Source organism: Hippoglossus stenolepis, chromosome 17 (genome assembly GCF_022539355.2).
Source record: "Hippoglossus stenolepis isolate QCI-W04-F060 chromosome 17, HSTE1.2, whole genome shotgun sequence".
Classification (NCBI taxonomy): domain Eukaryota; kingdom Metazoa; phylum Chordata; class Actinopteri; order Pleuronectiformes; family Pleuronectidae; genus Hippoglossus; species Hippoglossus stenolepis.
This window is the reverse complement of record NC_061499.1, coordinates 5,611,672-5,631,387: the sequence shown is the minus strand read 5'-3', so window position 1 is coordinate 5,631,387 and position 19,716 is coordinate 5,611,672. Positions and strand designations below refer to the sequence as shown.

Genomic DNA, 19,716 nt, shown 5'->3' with positions numbered 1-19,716 from the left:
ATGTTTACCTAGAAGTTAGCTGAGATTAGCCAACATAAGCCACTCGTCATACCGGACCCAATACGGCTGTGTGCTCTGTATTGCTTCTAAATTCAACTTTTGTTTAAGAAACTATGTGATAGTTCTTCTATCAAAAGTTACGGCTCAACTCCTCATGCGATCATTTCACTTACAAACTAGAAAGGAATTCAATGAAACACCACTTTCTTCAAAAATAACAATAAATCTTCTTTGTAGAGACTTATAAGAAACATTCCAGGGGGTTGAATAAACCAAAGTTCTGCTTTTAAAAACTACGACATCTAGCTTTTGGTTTCCAAAATCCCTGTTTGCTAAATTAGAGTCACATTAACACAAGTTAATGTTTCCCTCGGTGCAACTTTATACTGAGGAATAAAGGTTTTAAGTTGGTGTGTTTGGCACAGCCGGGCTTCATGTGGACTGCTTGTGACTTTGCTAATGATGCTGCCTGTCATCTCTTCTACGGAAACCTATTAGTACTTTCACTGCACCCCTATAACCCAGCATGTACAGACGGATCCATTTAGACAGTTTATGAGGTACAATTTGCTGCTTATCACTAAACAAGCTGCTTTGGGCCGTCTAGCACATAAATATCAAGCTGTGTGACATCGAGCATGTCCCAGAATGGAGATTTTAAGAGCAAATGGACTCTATATCATGCAGAGGGACAAGTGTTTAGGTTACTGAATGAGCCGCACTGCATGTTCTCGTTTCCATGGAAGGCATCACAGACAAAAAGGCACGAAATCCATCAGATTAGATCCCCAACTTGCATATTCTGTAAACGATCCCGGTGTAGCTGCTAAATTGCCATCACTTGAGAGCCAAGAACAGAATAATCCCTCAAATTGGTACTCCCTGCTATCGCTGTTACAGATTAGAGCAAATGTTTACCACTTTTCTGACATTACCCATCCAGTGTTACTTCCATTCCAAAAGGGGGTGTTGATCTTTTTCTAAACAGCTGCCGTGACAGTGCTGAGAGACACTGAGGGGTTAGAGAACGGTGGGCCTGGACTGTTTAAGGCACTTACCGCTGCAGCTCTGCCTCGTCTCTGCTTATCTCTGACTCTGTGTGTGTGAGGAGGTGATGGTGTTACTCGGGAGGTCTGGCTTCTGGGATGCATCCCTTGCGCTCAGGGCCTGGATCCATTTCAGACTAATTTAATGGACAAGCCCAATGCGGCTACAACCCATCCCCCAGATCAGCACCTCCTGGTGTCTCACAAACCACCTTGGGACCAACGCCAGCAAATACACTCGCGCCTTCTTATCACCCAGTGACAATTAAAGGTGAATTTGACACCCCTCTTTAAAACCGGGGCCTGTAATTTGTTTTAGTGGGGCTTTAGGAGGACTTACCATGACTCACTGCACTGCCACTCTCCATTATAGATACGGTCAACCCCGATGTATCGCAGTAAGCTGTCTTACTCAGTCACTGGCTTGATTGTTTTTAAATCCACCTTGAAACAGTTATAAGGCCCTCTGCTTTAAACTCTGTCAAGATTAGGTGAGTAACAACTTGCACTGAACTCACAGTTGACCTCTGTGACCTTCACCCCGGTGGCCAACACCAGACGGTTACTCAATTGCTGCCACATTTCTTTCCTCACACAGAATTTCAGAAGAGACGGACTGGCCAACAGCTCCGGGGACAACACACAACAAATACAAAAAACAAGACATCCCCACGCTGTAAATACGTGAAACCTGAGTCTGAAATGAAGCTACAGCATTTCAGAGCATTACTTTAAGTAAAATGTATGTTAGCAGCTTAAACAGGTGATGTACTAACCCCTACATCTTCCCATATCATACCAGTAAGGAATACTCAGGACACATGTCACAAGCAAAAGATCGATATGGAAAACATGGAAATGAACTTGAGAGCTGGTTCATTTAAATTTAACGTTTTAAAGTCATTTTAAACCAGCACAAATAGCTAATGGTAGCTAGCATCCTCTTTCTTAAGATTTGGAAGAAAATGGGCTTTTAGCTTGAAATATCCGAAATCTAGAACCCTTTTTTTAAAATCGAGCGATAAATCTGCCATCAGCATCATTGTAGAAATCATATTGGGGCAAGAATGGAAAGCTTAACTTAGCGGTCAGTTTTTACCGTGATCAAATTCTATCGTATTTGATAGAGCGGCTGCGAGGTGGGTGGTCCAGCCTCGGCCTCATCTCCGCTTCTCTATCCGAACTGTTAACTCCAGGTCGCCCGAGCCAGAATAACTGACTGCCATTGGAAAACTAATCATGCTATTGCCAATGCCCCCATCCCTCCTTTGGATCTTTCTTTCCTCTTTTTCCCCCTTTGTCTGTCTGTCAAGATGCTATTGTGTTGATGTCAATTGCGTTTCGATAGCACATTTCCAAGGACATAATGAAGACTGTGTACACAACCTGAAAACAAACCATGAGAAGCAACCATTCGTCTGTATAAATCACCGAGTAAATCACGGCGCTTGAGGTGCCCAAAGTCGTTTGGCAAGTGAAAGAGAACACCATTCTCCATCCTTCAAAGCTTTTCTGTCACAATGGTTTGTCAACAGGGCAGAAAATAAAAGAAAGTGAGAATATTTGGCTAATGGCGGAGTTTTCTAGCCTGGTTGATTGTTTCTTTGGAACATACAAATCAGAACTTCTGAACCGAGGGCAAGTGTTTTCGCTCAAATTGATTTTCCAGTAATTTTATTGAACGTGTGTAAACCACAGGACCTTCTAAAACATTATTCAGCAGTGTTACAATTTCATATGTATTACAAATAGAAAAAAAAGTGAGTGGAAAATTGCGATGTGGTGACTTATGAGCTCTGTGCGGGCTAATCTATTTACAATTTACTTACAACAATAGAAACCAGGCAGATTGACCAAAACGTTCAGGATTCAATGCGAATGTTATTTGAAAACACAAACTGGCAGAAACGTGGCTCGAGTTGAGTCAAATTTGAGATATGACATTTATTTATAAGGTCAAATATCTAAACTGAAAAGAAACTGGATGTGCTGCTGTGGTTTTTGGTTTCCTATCGGAAAATAAACGGCCTGTTCAGAACATTTTAATCACAATCTCCTTTTACTATTATTATCTTCACTCTTCCACCCGGACACAAACACACAAACACGAAGACTAGCGTACCACCGCTTCAAGAAAACACCCCAAGTGAATGTCTCTTCGTAGCTTGAGAGAACTTTTTAAATCACGAGCCCTGACAGTGTTATGTCTACAGGACATACCGCACATGATTAACTTCAAGCCCAAGTGCAAGATGAAACGGACAAAGTCCTCTGTATGTCTGTAACATGTAAGATAAGAGCCAATTTCGAAAGTCAGACGAGGTATACAAATTAATTTTTGACAATGGTGTTATGAAAAGCGTGAACTTCCCTCGACATCAGGAAAAGAAAAAAAAGATGGAGAAAATGAACTGGAGTTCTTCAGCACTGTGGGGCGGGTGTGAGCACATCCAACAGAAATGTTTGCTTTACTCTTATTGATATTGGGACGGTGGTGTGGACAGTTGCTTGTTTTTACGATTCAAAATTCGTTCCGGAAATGAATTCTCCGAGTTGGTCTAGACGAAGAAGATTTGGCTCTACTTCGCGACTATATATCCAGTAGTATCACATATAACTCAAATCACCACATGGGGGGGGAATTCTTTTAAAATCCGTCAAGAGAAGCGATTACAAACGAGAAACGATTACAAACGCGAGTTTTGGAAAAAGCACGAAAAGGAGCAAGAAAAATGGGATTCAGAGTTTGAGCCGGAGCCATAATGACCCCTGTAAAACCTCCACACAACCTCCTGTTGCCCAATTTCCCCCTAATAGAAAATCCAGGCTGTTAGCAGGCTTCTCATTTTAAGACTTTACGGGCTGTATAAACACAAATTACTAACCCGAGCTCGAGAAATTATAAGCAAAGGTATCTGGAAAACATATCGTAAACGTATATCTAGAGATAACGTGTGTTAGAATGCTTAAAGTTAGGTATTTCCATGAATGACTTAATGAAAGCTACAGTAAATTGGTGTAGTTTTCCAGATAAAGAAGCTGGGTTCAAGATAATATGAATTAGCAAAACAGTTATGTCTCTATTCTCTCTCAAATATGTCTAATATAAAGTAACAGGTATTATTTTAACATCCTTTATTAGTACTCAGTGGAAGTTTCACAGTATTCTGTTTATTGTAGGAGCCATTAGACCTCAGACCCAGACAATCTTGACTCACACACTTTACTTAGTTATACATTTATTTCATGTCTGACTCATACCTCAAGCAGATGCAACGATCACTATCAGAGACATCACATTGGCTTCTTTCCATCTCAAATGAAAACAAATACCGTGAAGTAGAGCTTAGGCCTGAATGTATATTTTCACAAATCCTCCGGTTTCGGTCCTGCTCTCTTAAGTTAAAATAGCCCTTAAAATTACTCCGATTAATTATGCGTATCTGGCTGTATGGGAGAGAGGAAGTACTTGTATTCATCCAAGACATGGGAATGCGTAGCGAAAACCAAACAACCAAACAAACTCAGACCTGGCTATTCATCCAGTGGTCGAAAACAGCGAGTACCAGCAGAGAGGCAGTCGTCCAACATTAGAATCTCTCCTCGGGGACACATTCAGGCAGGAATGTGCCCGATGATGGCTTTTTGTGTCAGTCCCGCGGACCATGTCAGTGTGCCCCCTTTACCAAAGCACACAGAAAAAGCCCCACCATCCCACGGAGGAGGCGCTTACGTTCAAATATTTGAGATAGCATTCCCTTGCACCCTCTAAACATCACAGCAGGGGATCCTTCTGCCAGAAAATTGTAGAAGTCGATGTGTAACGACATGTTTTTGTTTTAAGCTCAGCCATGACAGAAACATTACCACGCAGGCTGTTGTGTGTTAAACCTCCTAGCTGGGCAAAGCGTCAGGGAGAAAACGGTTCCAGGTCGGGTGCCAGCGCCTCCATCTATCAAGCCAAGTGTCTCTTCTCATCAAAATGAATGGGCGTTTAATGACAGCGGTTGTTTCCTTCAACGTCACGTTCGTGTTTATCTTTCATCCTAACATCTCACTTTAAACGAGGACTCCACGGTGTGTGAACCTTCCCCTGTAGTCGTCCAGGGTTACAATCACCACAGTGTTCGCCAGCCACAGCCTCACAGTTTCTCACATTCTCATTATATCGCTCTATCTGCCTGTGTTTAGCTCTCCCCCTCTTCTCTCCTTCGGTCCCTGCTTTCCTTTCGCTACGATCACCAAAGATGGACTGACGCTATCTCATCACATCCAGATTATGTTACTCATGACTCATTTTCTTTTCTCCCACTGTTGCTTTTGCCCGTGGCTCACACATCCTGACCTATATATCTTACCAGCGGCTGCATGAGGCACTTTAAAGCAGTGATGGTGGCACTTTACGGCAGTAAGGAGCTGTGTGTGTTTGCATATGTGCTTAAATTTCCTGTTAAGTGATGCTGATCTATCTAAACAAAAGTGATGAGCAGAGAGACGACGTGCAGTAGCTCCACCAACATCTCCACATGGAACTGCTTTAGTCTGACCTGTGGTTCACCACGGTGGCTGCAGACGAGGAAAATGGATGCTGCGGTTAATGCTAATGTGCAGTTCATCCAAAGCGACTGCTGTATCGCTGCCAGGCAATTTGCTATGTTTCTGTATTTTCATTGACCACTGTGATGTATTTCTTTCTACAAAGGCTGCAGGATAAATATATACGTGTGAATCGATAGTTAGATGAAAGAAACAAGGGAATCTGACAGAAAGACTTTTATTTGTTAATTGTTATTGAAAAGGGGAAAAGAAGACAATAAGAAAAGCTTAGAGGACACACATGATGTCTTATGTATGATCCCTGGCCTTTGATACATCCAGATTTCTCTTGTTTTTGCATTTCTCTGGATGAAACGTACGGTTTAAATATGAAATATGTCGGTTCAAACACAGAGGGTGGATCAGATGACAAAAACCAGTGCAGCTAAATTGGTAATCATCCTGTCCTGACCACAAAGCAAAACATCCAGGAACATCACATAATTTCCTCGGACATAAACGTATGAGCTCAGATCGGTCGTCCTGCCATATCTGCACAGACCGTCCAGTAATCCTTGGCCGAGCTGAACGCTTCAGGTACTAAATGGACCTCGAGGTGAGGTTTTCCTTCTACGTTGTCAACTGTTGTTCACCGAGATCAAGGATGAACTTTGAAACTCAGCTTCTGAGCCAACGTGGCTCCAAAACACTTGAAACGTGAGACTCCGGCGTGAAACAAAGGTATGTAATCTAATAAAAATATACTATCATACATAGGAAAGTTGCAGGAAATTGGTTTGTGCCAAAGAACATTCACATTCGCCTTTTTGATGATCATCTCACAAGCTTTGTCACTTAAAAATGTAAAACTCCCTAAAGCCAGTGATCTCGGTCTCATCGGACGAGTCTCGCTTTGACTCCTTTGTTCAGGAGGGATTTCCCAATTTGACGGCATTGTCATTGTTATGTCTTGTGCTGTGCAGAGAGGACGGCACCGACATAATGCATCACTAGGATGTACATATCTATGCTCATACTATAAGTGCTGTTTGAAAGCCGCTGACAAAATGTGACAGGCCCTTCTCTATCCGGGGTCCAGAGAGGGAACAATCCCGTTTTATACTTAACAGGCCGTCGGTTAAGCTGAAGGTCGTCAGATCCAAACACCGGCAAACACAGACTCAAACAATGTCATACACAGAGTCATTATGCAGAACTCCACATTAGTGTGACACGGATTCATCCGTATGCTCTCACATGCAGAACCATACACACAGACCTCGGGAGGATTAGCCTCTCTATCTCAGGACTGCTGCAAACACGTCGACTTAAATAAACATCAAGAACCATTTGTAACCATTTGTGTTTGAGCTGTAAACACATGAGCAACACGCACACATCTGAGCCATCAATGACAGATTTATGGGAGAGTTCAGTACAGCGGCACATTTTCGTGTTACTGTGATGCACTCGTCAAACACCTGCAGAAATATTTGACTTGGGGAAACGTTATTCAATCGCTAAGTCCAAAAGCCAAAATTAACAGCTGCCTTTCAAACCAACAGTGGTGAGTGTTTGAGGGGAGAAGTGTTTCATGACTTCTTGGAGGACGCTCACGTATATAAAGATGGACAACATGCTGGTTTCCCAAAAGTGAAGCCAAAGCATCTCAATCGCACCCTGGTGGCTGGCTGCTGTACAGGTCATAAACTCTGCCTCCTCCGTGTTAGTGAATGAGACAAGGGTCAAACCAAAAAGTCAAAATACAAGTCAAACATTTCTCAAAGGTGGCTTTTGTCTTTTTAAGTAGTTTATTTAGTTTACTTAAGTTAGCTTTTAATTCGTTATTTTATGCTATAGAAAATGGGGTGAATCGTCATGATTGACAGCTGTGAGTGACTCACGATTGGTTGAGTGTGAGTGTCATTAGGATCTCGATACCTCAGCTCCATCCCCCGATCAAGTGTCTCAGTCACAGGTTGCTCATTGTGATAAACCCTCTTCTAATGATCTTCTTCTTCGGTTTCCCTAAACTATGTGGAGTGTTTTAGTGTCCTTCAGCTCATTGTTTTGGTTTTTACGGCCCTCAACTTTACCGTCTTGGTTTATTGCTTTCATTGCATGATTTCAGCCTCCAGCAGCCTGCTGCTTTCAGCAAATAAGCCCTAGTAAAGTAACTTAATGCTTCCTTTACAACACGAAATGGCAGGCAAACATGTCGTTTAGCATCGGGAGCATTTAGCTGCTCAAGAGCCAGACATTACCCTCAGGAGTGGGTGGAGATCAAAACTAAAACAAAGAACCAATCACTGAAAGAAAAGTGAATATCGGACTTTCATGCTACTTTTTCTTCGTGCCTACTTAAAAAGTAAATAAATGAGCACATATCAACTTTCACTGCCCTGAAGTAGCCTGAAGATCGATTAATGCAGGTTTGTACAGTTTAAGTATTTGCTGGATTTGTCCAATTTACAATAAATACCATTTATTTTATTAATGCGGTGTATTTAAATGCTGAAGTGTCCTTTTAAAAATGATCTAAAACAGTAATTAAAGCCCAATTAGGCAGTAAGTGATAGGTCCTGACGGGTCGGGCCTTGTTCGGGAAAAATATTTGAAATGAAATCTGAGTTCAGGTCAGGTTTGCTCACGTTGGCTGGACTATGGACTATATTTTTTTTTACACTGCACGTGCCTGGTATTGGGGAAAACATCGGGCTCTTGTCTGGTTTGAGCTCCGAAACAGAATGACTGCCTGTCTCAAATATGTTCGGATAGAAAATTGTTGTCTCAAACACAGTCTAGTTTAGATCTTAATGAATAATAACGAGATCATTTAAAGGCAAGATACTCAATTAAATTGAAAAAGTAAATACATTACTGGCAACTGACAGTACCCTGAATTTAGGTCAAAAGTGCAACAAGCTGAAAAGTCAAAGAACAAGGACAACAACATAAAAGGTTTTATGAGGACTTCTGATTTGAGTTTTAAGCAGAAATGTCAGTGGCCAACCTGCTTCACATGTAAAGTCTCTGTGCCAACCCCAGCCCTGGTACCGTGTGGAATGTAAAACTCTTGGCCCAGGTCCCAGACACGGAAAACACGGATCTGGACACGGTTATGAGCGTGTTTCTGTTTTCAAAGCGTATATACAGCATTTGTGTGCATGAGCATCTAAAACACAGTCTGTGAGCACAGGCAGAAAGAGGTGTCCCAGCATCACTGTACTTCAACAATAAAGTGGGACCTAACACACACTCACTTCTCCAAACCACCCACGTGAAGCAGACACAGAGTATAATCAGCCTGTCATTCCGCACAGCTCCAAACCGTCAACCGTCAACACGTGTGGGATGGTAATTTACAGGTTAGTGCATCACATGACATTCACCCAAACACCAAGGGACGAGAAGATTAAACAAATAAGTGAAGTAATCCCTGAAAGTGATGAAGGCTTTAAGAGCGAGTGGCTCCAATCCCAGCACCGCAGGAACAAAACAAAAACAATAGGTCCAACCATTAGTCACTTTAAGAGCTATCTCGCCCACACTGAGGGAGCGAAGCTGTTTCTTTTCATCTTTCACTCCGTCCCTATCTGCTTCTTTCCAATTGCTTCCCTTCATCCACAGTTCTGACAGTTTCCACAGCTTTTTCTGTTTTTCACATTTGGAGTCAAAGATCTGTGATTCTTTTGTTTCTCGTATATCTGAAATCACGGCAAACACTCGATCCGCAGAGCTGAACCCCGGTGAAAGGTGAAGTGTCTCTGAACCTCTGGAACCTCTGGAACTTCTGGAAGTCTCTCCGGCGTTGACAGACAAAGACGTCCACTTAGAACGCAACATCTGTAGGGGTGAGTCAAAGACGCTGTGGGGAGAGTCAGCCTTAGAGACACCTCAGGAATTTTTCTTTCCCCCCAGCTTCAGAGAAGTAACAGAATTAACTGTGGGATTAATAATTGTCAGAACCTACAGTAAACTTGGAAGAACATAAAATGAAATACTTAGGGAGAGCATTAAGACGTTTCCCTCTCCTGCTCGCTGCCAGAATCAGCGATACAGAACATGCATGTTTCTCTTTTATCTTTTCTTGGAAGTAAAGCAACTGAAAAAAAACAATTCTGACACATAACTGTAAATTCACACAATGGCTCAAATTGTCCAACGTTTCTTTTTCATGCTAATTCACTTCCCTTTATCAAACTTTGATTTACAGCTCACGACCTAAATGAACCTGCAGTCTGGAGGAAAATAAATAGCAACAGATACGAGTGAGTTACATTATCATCTGCTCTGTTTATCCAGAGTCATTATAAAGCAAAAATACAACAAAGATAAGAGCCGGTCCTGCGACTGAAGTACGTTCAAACTCAGTCGTGATTTGCAGCCGACGGCGATAACGCCACAGTATTTGCCCGCGCTCAGATTGACTACGATGTCTAATGTTTCGCTCTATCTGAGCCATTATTATCTCATATTTGGCTCATAATCACTCAACCGTAGCTGTGGCAGAGATACAGCCGTGAACCTTGTGTTTTTGGCAAACTCTTGTGACCGTAACACACTCATTACTAATGGCTTCCACTTGTCTGCCCAAAATAATATTATTTATAGTCATTCTTTTGGATAAAAAAAAAAAAAAAAAAAAGGTTTGCTCTCCTTTCAGCCATTTTGTAAGAAAACATGTAAATGCCACAGTGCAATAAAATATCGAAAATATCACTTCAGTACCGTAATAACCCACTGCAGAGCACTCACATTCATAATTCCGTACATGCTGCTACAATAAATATCTTTATATTAACAGTGGACTAAGTGTCGACGTCTGTGTGAAAGTGGTTGCTTGTACTTGAACTCTAAAGGCTGCCGTTCCAATCAGCTATACTGAGAGTTTTAGTGTCTTTAAAGCTCCTTGTTTTGGTTTCACAAGAGACATAAGTGTGAAGCTAGAGGCAGCTAGAGACCAGGCTCCATCGTGTGCTGATGTTGCTCTGTGTGCGTTACATAGACTGTAAGTAAAGGTCGATGATGCGTCTCCACTTCCTCCAAATGTACAAAAAATTAAGCCTCAATATCCCAGATACAGGAGCTGCCATCTTGATGATGTCATTTGGAGCCAGAGTCTGCACAGTAGTTATTAAAACCTAATTTACCCCCAAAAAGGTAAAATCTTTGGCCTTTTTGTTTGGCCCATGTCCCTTCTGCTAACATGGAGGAGGTGGGTTTTATGCCCTATACTGCAGCCAACCACCAGGAGCAACAAGGATGTTCAGGCGCCACTTTGGGGGCTTTGTTCTGTCCTCCACCTTCATGTACAGTCTGTTATGTCACTTGTGTATTTATAGCCTGTTTCACTGTCTCCACGCGGCCACAAAATAAATGCAGGTTTATACAGATCCCTCCCAATCCTGAGTAACACGCCGCAGATCCCTCACATTCATAATACCTCTGGCAACCAAATGAAGAAAGATTAGCACCATTAGTGCAGTGAATACACTCAGGGGTGTATGGAAACACAAACACATCAGAGGAACGCTCTCAATTCATCCCGCAGATGCATGAGTCGGTGCCAAGCTACAAGCTAGCAACAATGTTTTCAGAGGGCATGCCATAAATTCTGCGTCCGCTACTCGCCAAATGTATAACCTTGTAATTAAAACAAAATAAATCTGCTTTAAAGTAACCACCAGAGAGCGATTTCGCCAACATGAGTGATGGAGAAGGAACCCCATGCTGCATTAAGACAAACTAGAGCCATTCAAGACGCATTGCCAAATTACCAGGACATTTACAGCTTTCATTCATTGTCTCTCTATAGAGTTAAAGGTGTAGGATACCTGTCCTATGTCAAACCTTCCAGGACGCTTGGTGCCACCAGCTGCCATGAAATGTATTTTTTTTTGGGGGGGAAAAAAAGGTCAAGGGGAGGGGGGTCACTCAAAGGATAAAAAGGCTCGTCATATTGAGCGTGACAAAACCGCTAAATACCACTTTTCCTGAAAATCATCCACTTTGGCCCACATTTTCATTTCCATGTGGAAATATCGTGCCACGGCTGTGATGTTTTTCCCTATTCCCATGACATGCTAAGCAGAAAGCCCCCATTTCCTTTCTGTTTCAGTCAAGTGCAACCAACAACGTATCTGGAAGCTGTTATTGTAACGTCCTTAAGCAATTACCAGGGTTTCCTTTTTACAAGTTTTGGGGTCAGGAAGGAAGAACTCTTTATTCCTCAGAGCATCTCTTAGCCTTTCAGCATCATCCGATTGTTGGTTTTGGCCCAAGTTATCAGCGAAAATAAACTCTCATAGAGGAAGTCACCCCTAAAATAGATAGGTTTCTCCTTGGATCTGTGGCATGCTGTGTGGCCCTCCCGTAGCATTAAGTAGAGAAACATATTCAGCCTTTTTTCTCGTATGAGCTCCCAGTACGAAGGGAAACAAGCGGCTGCCCACATGTCCCTATATCCTTTTAAACCTTGTTTATGCAGCACAGTCATGTTCGTTGAGAGGCAGAATGATGGGAATTTCACAGGGATAAGACAGCGACAATAGTTTCTGCTCCCTCCCTTTGTTGAACAGCTTAGTTTGGCACAGGCCGTCCTTCTCAAGAAACGCTGCTCTCAACCACTTTCTACTGTCTCCACCGGCAGGGGAAGGGGAAGATCTATTACTCTGACTCCCGAGAACAGAAACAAAATTTGGCTCGCCGAACGTCTGTCCGTGCCAAGTTTTCATTGAAATATTAGAAATGTAGAGAGGATGTTCTCAGGATGTGCTGTGGATGATGCGACTGATCCTTACGACATTGATATGTTACAACAACACGTTCATCAGTTTAATTGCCGTCATGTCCCAAAAGCTGGTTTTCAGATTCGGACATTTTTCATATTTCAGACATTATTCAGGGTAAGCTCCAATACAGCTGCTTGTGTTCAGAAAGCATAACTGTATAACTATACTATAACTATAATCCTCCTAGTAAGGTATCCAAAAAATGGGACTAACTACACGGAGGAGTTAGAGATAATAAGGCTCAGGTGAAACAAGGGAAACCTTTTCAAAATAAAACCGGAATCTATAAACAAAAAGTCAAAACAAATGAAAAGTTCAGGACAAGTCTTAACAAAGAATTTTAAGTAAGTCTACAAAAGCCTTTTACAGGAGCAGATCCAACACGTGTAACTAGTATTGAACATTTCCAGACAACCTGCCCTACCTTTGACTTTTAGAAGATTTTATTAAATGGATTTAAAGGACTGGTTCAAGAAGAGAAGATTGATGATATAGAAGATTTATCTAAATCTTTTCTTCAAATTGAAAGCTAAAGCCAGGAAACGGTTTAGCTCTAAGCATGAAGACGAGAAGGGGGAAAAGTACTTTAAGGTAAAGTTCACTCCTTATGTCTCATATATCGCATGATAAATTGTTATTTTAATATGTGTCAGACTCTTTTTTGGCTCAGTAACTTCTTGGATATCATTGCACTTGTTAAGCCAGGGTTTGGTTGTGTGCACAAAATAACTCAACAGTGCATTGACAGATTTTCACCACACTTGGTGGGAATATTACTTGGGGGGGGGGGACGACTGCATGCCTGCCGAGGATGGTAAAAACTTTATGGACATTTTAATCAACCATAGATAAGATTTATTTTCGTACCACGGGTCATTGCGTGTGTGTGTGCTTGTGAGAGAGAGAGAGAGAGAATATATTATGAATCATATACAATGTGAATGCAGGGTATGTATCACCCCCTCCAATGCTTTTTATTGATTTATATTTCATTGCTGTTAACTTTCCTATTCTTACTTGAACAGTATTGTAATTACTTCTTTACGTGTGAAGCAGCTTGTTCCTGTCCGGGCTCCTCGCCTTGCAGGCAGACCGGGGAAGTAATCCTTGGACAAACACAAGCCACCTTTGACTGGTCAGGAATGTTATCAGGGTCCATATACTCTACCCAGGGTCGAGGACGGAAAGATCTCAGACTTGAAATGCTCCTCTAACAGCTGTTTGCTGCATCACTCTAACTGTCCACCCCCACCCCACCCACCACCACCACCACCACCACCACCCAGGCAGGCCGCTGCTATCTGGAGCGCTCTCCTCCATCCTTCTCTTTCATCAGGCCTGGCTGCAGCAATATCACAGCGAACTTTCTCTAAGACAAGCAGCTAAAACGTTGGTGTGATTAAGATAGATAGACTGGCCCCGGACACTTAATCTTCTGTCTAATGAAAAATGTTAACTGCATCCTGATGTGTGCGTGTGTGTGTGTATGTGTGTGTGTGTCCCATGCACTGTAATTAGCCTGAATTACCACTGTGTGTTTAAGCATCCCCTCAAATGCCATTCTTGTGCTGATCTCACTTTTTGCTTGTTTTTCCATTTTTAATCACACGCATCTCGGGAATTTAATTTAATTCTGTTCATCACAGTTTTTTTTTTTTTTATATAATCCTGTAATCTCATTATATAATATTCACTTTTGTTTATTTTAAGAGGGAAATATCTGTGTTGGTGAAGAGGTCTGATGATATCAGTGCAGATGGCAGACGTTTCAACATGCTCCCATTTTTTACATCTAAGGAGAAAGTTATTCTGGAGGACTCATTAGTCAAACCTTCAGTCAACCAATGCTGCCGCTGTGTTTTCTTAGTATCACTTGTTCTATCACAGACAGACGAGGTCCACTGAGCAAAGATAAAGCCGCTGTTATTTCACCCCTGGCCTTGCTTGACACATGGATCGCTTTTGGGAGCCATGCAGGAACACTCAGGGTTTTCATGTCATCAATAAAAAAGTGTAAGAAAAGTTTGTTCTTTTGTTGTTGTTGCTTATTTTTCATATCTCAGCCTCTGCGCACACTTACATGTATGAGATCTGCAACGCTCCACGTCTTCTAGCTTGACATACACCATGGACAGTAAATTCCTTCTGCTTAACTGAGATAAAGGCAGTGATCTACAGTCCAGTGATAAGATGATGTTACACAGATTCTGCCCCGTAATCTCCAAATCTCTCTGGTATAACATTTCACTCGGATTTAGACATTTATGGAGGAATTTATCGAACAGGGTGGAGCAGCCTCCGACACTTCACCTCCCTAAATATGAACTCCATCAACATCTCGCTGTAATGAACCTCGACCAGCGCCTGGTTAATTGATGAGGAATGACTATTTCCTCCAACCTGAGGAGAGAAAAGTTGACTTTTCTGAGAGTAAATGAAAAGCAGGCCCGCAGCAGAGCGGTCCAGACAGATTAGGGAGGATTGCTAATGAATAGACTCGGGGTATTGATGAAGTTCAGGTTGATTAATCCCCCGGTTCCACTGTAATCCATCAAAACCATCAGGTGTTATCGGTGCTTTCGCATTTGCCGACAAAAAATAAACCATTTAGCCGTAAGCAATTACTCCACAGATCGGACCTGCTAATCTCATTTGAGAAGGACAACATTGTGGAAAAGTGAGCGAGCAGCGGAGCCGGTTGTGCCGAAATTTGGAGGATTGTTTATTTGATTGGTGTAGCTCATTTCAGAGGGACAGTCTCGCTCTCTTCGGAGACACAAAGTCTCAAAGCTTAGAAAAGCAGGGTGGCTGCCAAGGCATATCAGCAAAGGCCTCAAAATTCACTACTTATTAACATTAGGCAGCAGTAGACCCATATTTGAACATGGATGAAATTATTCCGCAGTAATTAAATAACATCATGTGAGCTCAGATATAATGAGGATGGTGTTTGTTTTGTATTATAAAGACATAAACAGGTTTTGTTCTTTTATAAGAGTCTGTATCTTCTCAGTTATACTCACACATCCTTGACTTGAATAAATAAAGGGAGCATTCTCTCTCTCTGTGTGTGTCTTTTCCTCCTCTGAGTGTCTCTGGGGACGCTCTCTGACTTCCTGCCATTAAAGAGACAGCCCACTGGAGAACAGGGGGTGACTGACATGCAACTACCTCTGCTCTGTGACCGACGCTCTGCACAACTCAACTGGACATCTGTGGAATTTACTCGGGGAAGAAACGGAGAGAAAGTTCCAGGACAAAAATATATAAGGTTTCGTTTGTTGGACGGGTAAAGACGGAGAAGCACACAGCTGCGTGACAGCCAGAACAGAAAGTTCACTTTCGACAATGTACACAGTTATGTAACGACACAGCAGAGTTAATATAGATTGTGATGGAGGTTCTGGCTTCTATATTATCAGCTGCATATAACTGTGATAGAGCCAATTTCTTTAATTGAGCATGTATTTCTGAGCTATCCAGTAATTTAACGATATGTAGTCTCCTCAGTTCTTTTATCTGTGTCAACATGTCTTCTTCATGACATTTTTTGGTCACACAGCATGACACACAGAAAAACGGGAATTCCCAAAGCACACAAACTCTCCTACTGACAGACGCTTTGACAAACAACGTGTCGACGACGAGAAAACAGCAAACACTCCCTGGTTGGGATCTGAGAGCCTCGTCCAGAAAGCAAAACAAGTTATCTAGCGAAGCCACAAACAGACGCTCTGCGGAGACCACACACGCCCACGGAAACATAAATATCTCAACAAACTGTGGACTAACAGCGGAACCACTTCAAAAGAAACGGATACACACATCTTATGCAAGGAGGATATAGATGCAATTCAATGAACCAACAATTTCAACATGGATATGGTTTAAAAAATCAACAGCGTTTATTTTACAGTCCACCACTGGCGATTCACCCTAAAGTTAAAGTCATGAAATAGATTTAGAAACATTTATCTATTAAAGTATAGGTTTTGGAGCCGAGTCCATTGCACGCCACCTGCGTCCGTCCTTACCTTCTGCAGCCACTGGGTATAATTCTCCATAATGTGCTCGAGCTGCTGGATCTTCTGGTTGGGAAACTCCGGCTCAGGTGGCGGAGCGTCCCTCTGCAGAGAGTTGGCGTTGTACTGGGGGTTGCCGGTTTTCGCCTCCCTGCAGGCGCCTCCTCCGGCTCCATCCTCCTCAGGTAGGATGAAGGTGTAGGTGCACTGGCCGTGCTGGATCTTGTGAAACCGTCTGCTGCTGTAATTACTACTACTGCTGCTACCACTTGATCCACTGCTGCTGCTGCTGCTGCTGCTGCTGCTGCTGCTGCCACCTGTGCCGCTGGTGCTGCTATCCGTCCCTCTCCTTTGCTCCCCTCCTCCACAGCTCACAATTACGAGAAGTGCCGCCAGTGAGAGCAAGTGGTGGTCAAAGCTGCACCACAGCATCTTTCACCACTGGAGGAAAACAAAAGGTTGCCGGTGAATTAAGTTCTTGTCTTTTTATCTGCTTCTTCTGCTTCTTCTTCTTCTTCTTCGTTTGGCTGGATGTTCCCTGGGAGGCTGGATCAGCAAACAGTGCAGAACACCGTTAGCCTGGAACATTTGTCCTCCATCCTTACATTGGACCTCCAGCACTCAAAGCCACTGCTCACTCCTGCCATGGACACTTGCACATGCAATGTTCCCAAAGCTCCTTTAAGATTTGGTCCTGGCAGAGAAAGGGTTGCACACATTACTTGCAGAGTGACAGCTCGGTTACAAAAGCCTTGATGTTCCTCCAGAATAAATCAGAGCCAGATGTGAGCAGGCTGCTTGCTTGCATTGATCAGTCTGTGCAGTGAGAATAGGTGAGACGGGATGGTGTCGTCAGACCTCCCTCGGTCTCTCTGCCTTCCCTTCCTCCTTTGCTGTCTGACTTAACGACTGCGGGAGAGTGAGAGAGACGCTCACTCTGAAGAACGGCTTCCAACAAACTGCGCCTGCCCCTTGCAGAGCCTGCAGAGGAATGTGAGTGTGTGCACGGACGAGTGTGTATCTGTGTGTGCTTGTGTGTGTGTGTGTGATCCTGGCAGAAAGGGGACCCCAGCACAGAGGATGTGCTTAGACTATGAGGATCGTTTTACAGGCTCTGCGACTGCAGCCTCATGTGGTTGACCTGCCTCCTTGCCTTTGTGTTGACACAGAAAAGTTGTCTAAACGTGTGCGTTTAATTTATCTGCCCCTCACACACTTCTCCACTCCCTCTCATACTATATAATGACAGGTGCTTTATTACACGCGGCCATGTGGGACGTATATTTCACATAATTCACTTCTATTGTCCCTCTCTTGACGATAGAGACACATCATGTCAAGATAAATCTTTATGGGGTTGATCCTCTTTCATTGTCTGGAAGCCTTATATCTCCTATAAGCACCTTAAAGTTTTAATGCTTTTATATCAACCCCAAAATGTGATATCATCACAATGAACTCACTCTATAGCAGACGATGGAGCAGCAGCATCATCCCTATATGCAAGATTAAAATTCTTGGATTTAGATGGACTGGAAACAAGCGTATATTAAAATAAAACATGTACATAATAATGATGTTATCCAGAAGAGCAGGACAGCTGATCACGAGCATTTTGTATGGAGACTCATTGTTTATCTCGTCCACACAAGAGAAATAACTTTAGTAAGTAACTTCACTAAAAATTCCCATGTGTCTCAACCTCTCCTTGGAATGTCATGATAATTCTTGCTGCTCTTGTACGGAGACACACAATATCATCATGCACAAATGCTTACGCTAAACGATGAGCTATTTCTTACTCCGAGGCTTTTAATCTGACTGAATCACATAGTTATTTTCCATCACTTAATAATTTGAGTGCGAGATTCTGTAGAAACCTCGGCCTGCAAGATTTATTTTTTGTCCCGCCTCCACCCCGATCATCTACGTTACATACACTTCCCCTATCTCCATCCGTTTTATAGGCAGTATGTCTCTAACACCCTCTGTTGTTATGTTTTCAAGAAAACAAAAGTGAATGGAATGTCTCTTCATCATCCGACCAGGAGGAAGGAGCCCAACGAGGAAAACCCAGCTCAGAAAGTCCTTTGGACCAAAGGTCAAGTCCTCGTAATGGACAGTCCATTAAAACCTCTGATTCTGGGAGGCACAGCTGTCGGAATTCTGGCCGGACTTCAACATTCCTCTCGAGTCCAAAACATCCAGATCTGTGTGACAGTGCACGAGCTTGGGTGCGCGCATGTTCGTGTGTGTGCACTCTTGTGTTTAACGTCTCCCTCTGCCTTCTCCCTCTTACACATTAAACTGTACATTTCTTCATGATCCTGCGTGTGTTTGATAGAGAGTGTGTATATTTAGTGATAGCAGGGGGCTAGAAAAAGTTGGGCCCTGTGTGTGGGAGAACGCACGAAGGCGACCCAAGATAACAAACTCCTTGAATAACCCAGACTGGCCGAGACACAAAGCATGAGCAAATAACTGTCAGAGAGCTCGACGCACTTTGCTGGTGTCCTAAACTCTGGGCGCCAGTGACTGTGTCCAAGGGAAACTAAGTGAGAGATAATTGCTACCTCTGGGCAACCGTGACCGTGCAGTATTAAAACTACACATCTCTGCTCCCACTGGTGTAGAAGAGAAGTCAGGAAGGGAGATGTTATGTCTGGTGTTCGGTGTCAGATGAAAACATTAAACTAATCAATCAACTCAGAGCTAATTAGTGATTAAATCTGCTCGTTACAGTCGACAGTCCAAAGAGGTTTTTGTCTACATCGGAGTGAAATCAGAGACCGCACGCTTCAAAACAATAACACAAACTGTCACTGTCTCCTGCAAAGTCAGACTCTATATAAAAATGGTCAACTAAAAATAAGGCCAAACCGTTTTGATCGCCCCCTGGTGGCTGGCTGCAGTATAGGTCTGAAACTCTGCCTCCTCCATGTCAGTGGACAGGACATGGACCAAACTACAAAGTAAAAGTACACGTCAAATAAATGGTCTGTCAGCAACGGACTGGGACAAGAAAATGCCTGCAGGCAAGTTTTCATTCTTCTTATTAGTTTGGTTTTAATTTGTTATGTCATGGTGAGAAAACAAGGTGAAATGTTATGATTGATACCTAAGACTGACTCGCGATTGGTCGACCGAATGTGCAGGAGGGACGTTGATACCACGGCTCCATCAAGCTCATATCTGAGCTATTTTGGCTTCATTTCTGGATAGTGGGAGAAAGTGGAGGTGCGTCGTCCATCTTTATTTACAGTCTATGGTCACAGCACACTACTGAACATGTGCTTTTCAATGAGATGTGTTTCAAAC

The 19,716-nt window shown here is 42.8% G+C and overlaps 1 protein-coding gene across 1 annotated transcript in view; it reads right to left on the bottom strand.

Annotated features, from left to right (window-relative positions):
• Positions 1-17,406, bottom strand: part of angpt1 (angiopoietin 1) — a 49,804-nt gene extending 32,398 nt beyond the window's left edge. Inside the window, exon 1 of the mRNA XM_035183049.2 lies at positions 16,411-17,406. Coding sequence (XP_035038940.1) covers positions 16,411-16,830 — 420 coding nt within the window. The 5' untranslated portion in view covers positions 16,831-17,406. The remainder of the gene's footprint in view (positions 1-16,410) is intronic.
• Positions 17,407-19,716: the final 2,310 nt, after the last annotated feature.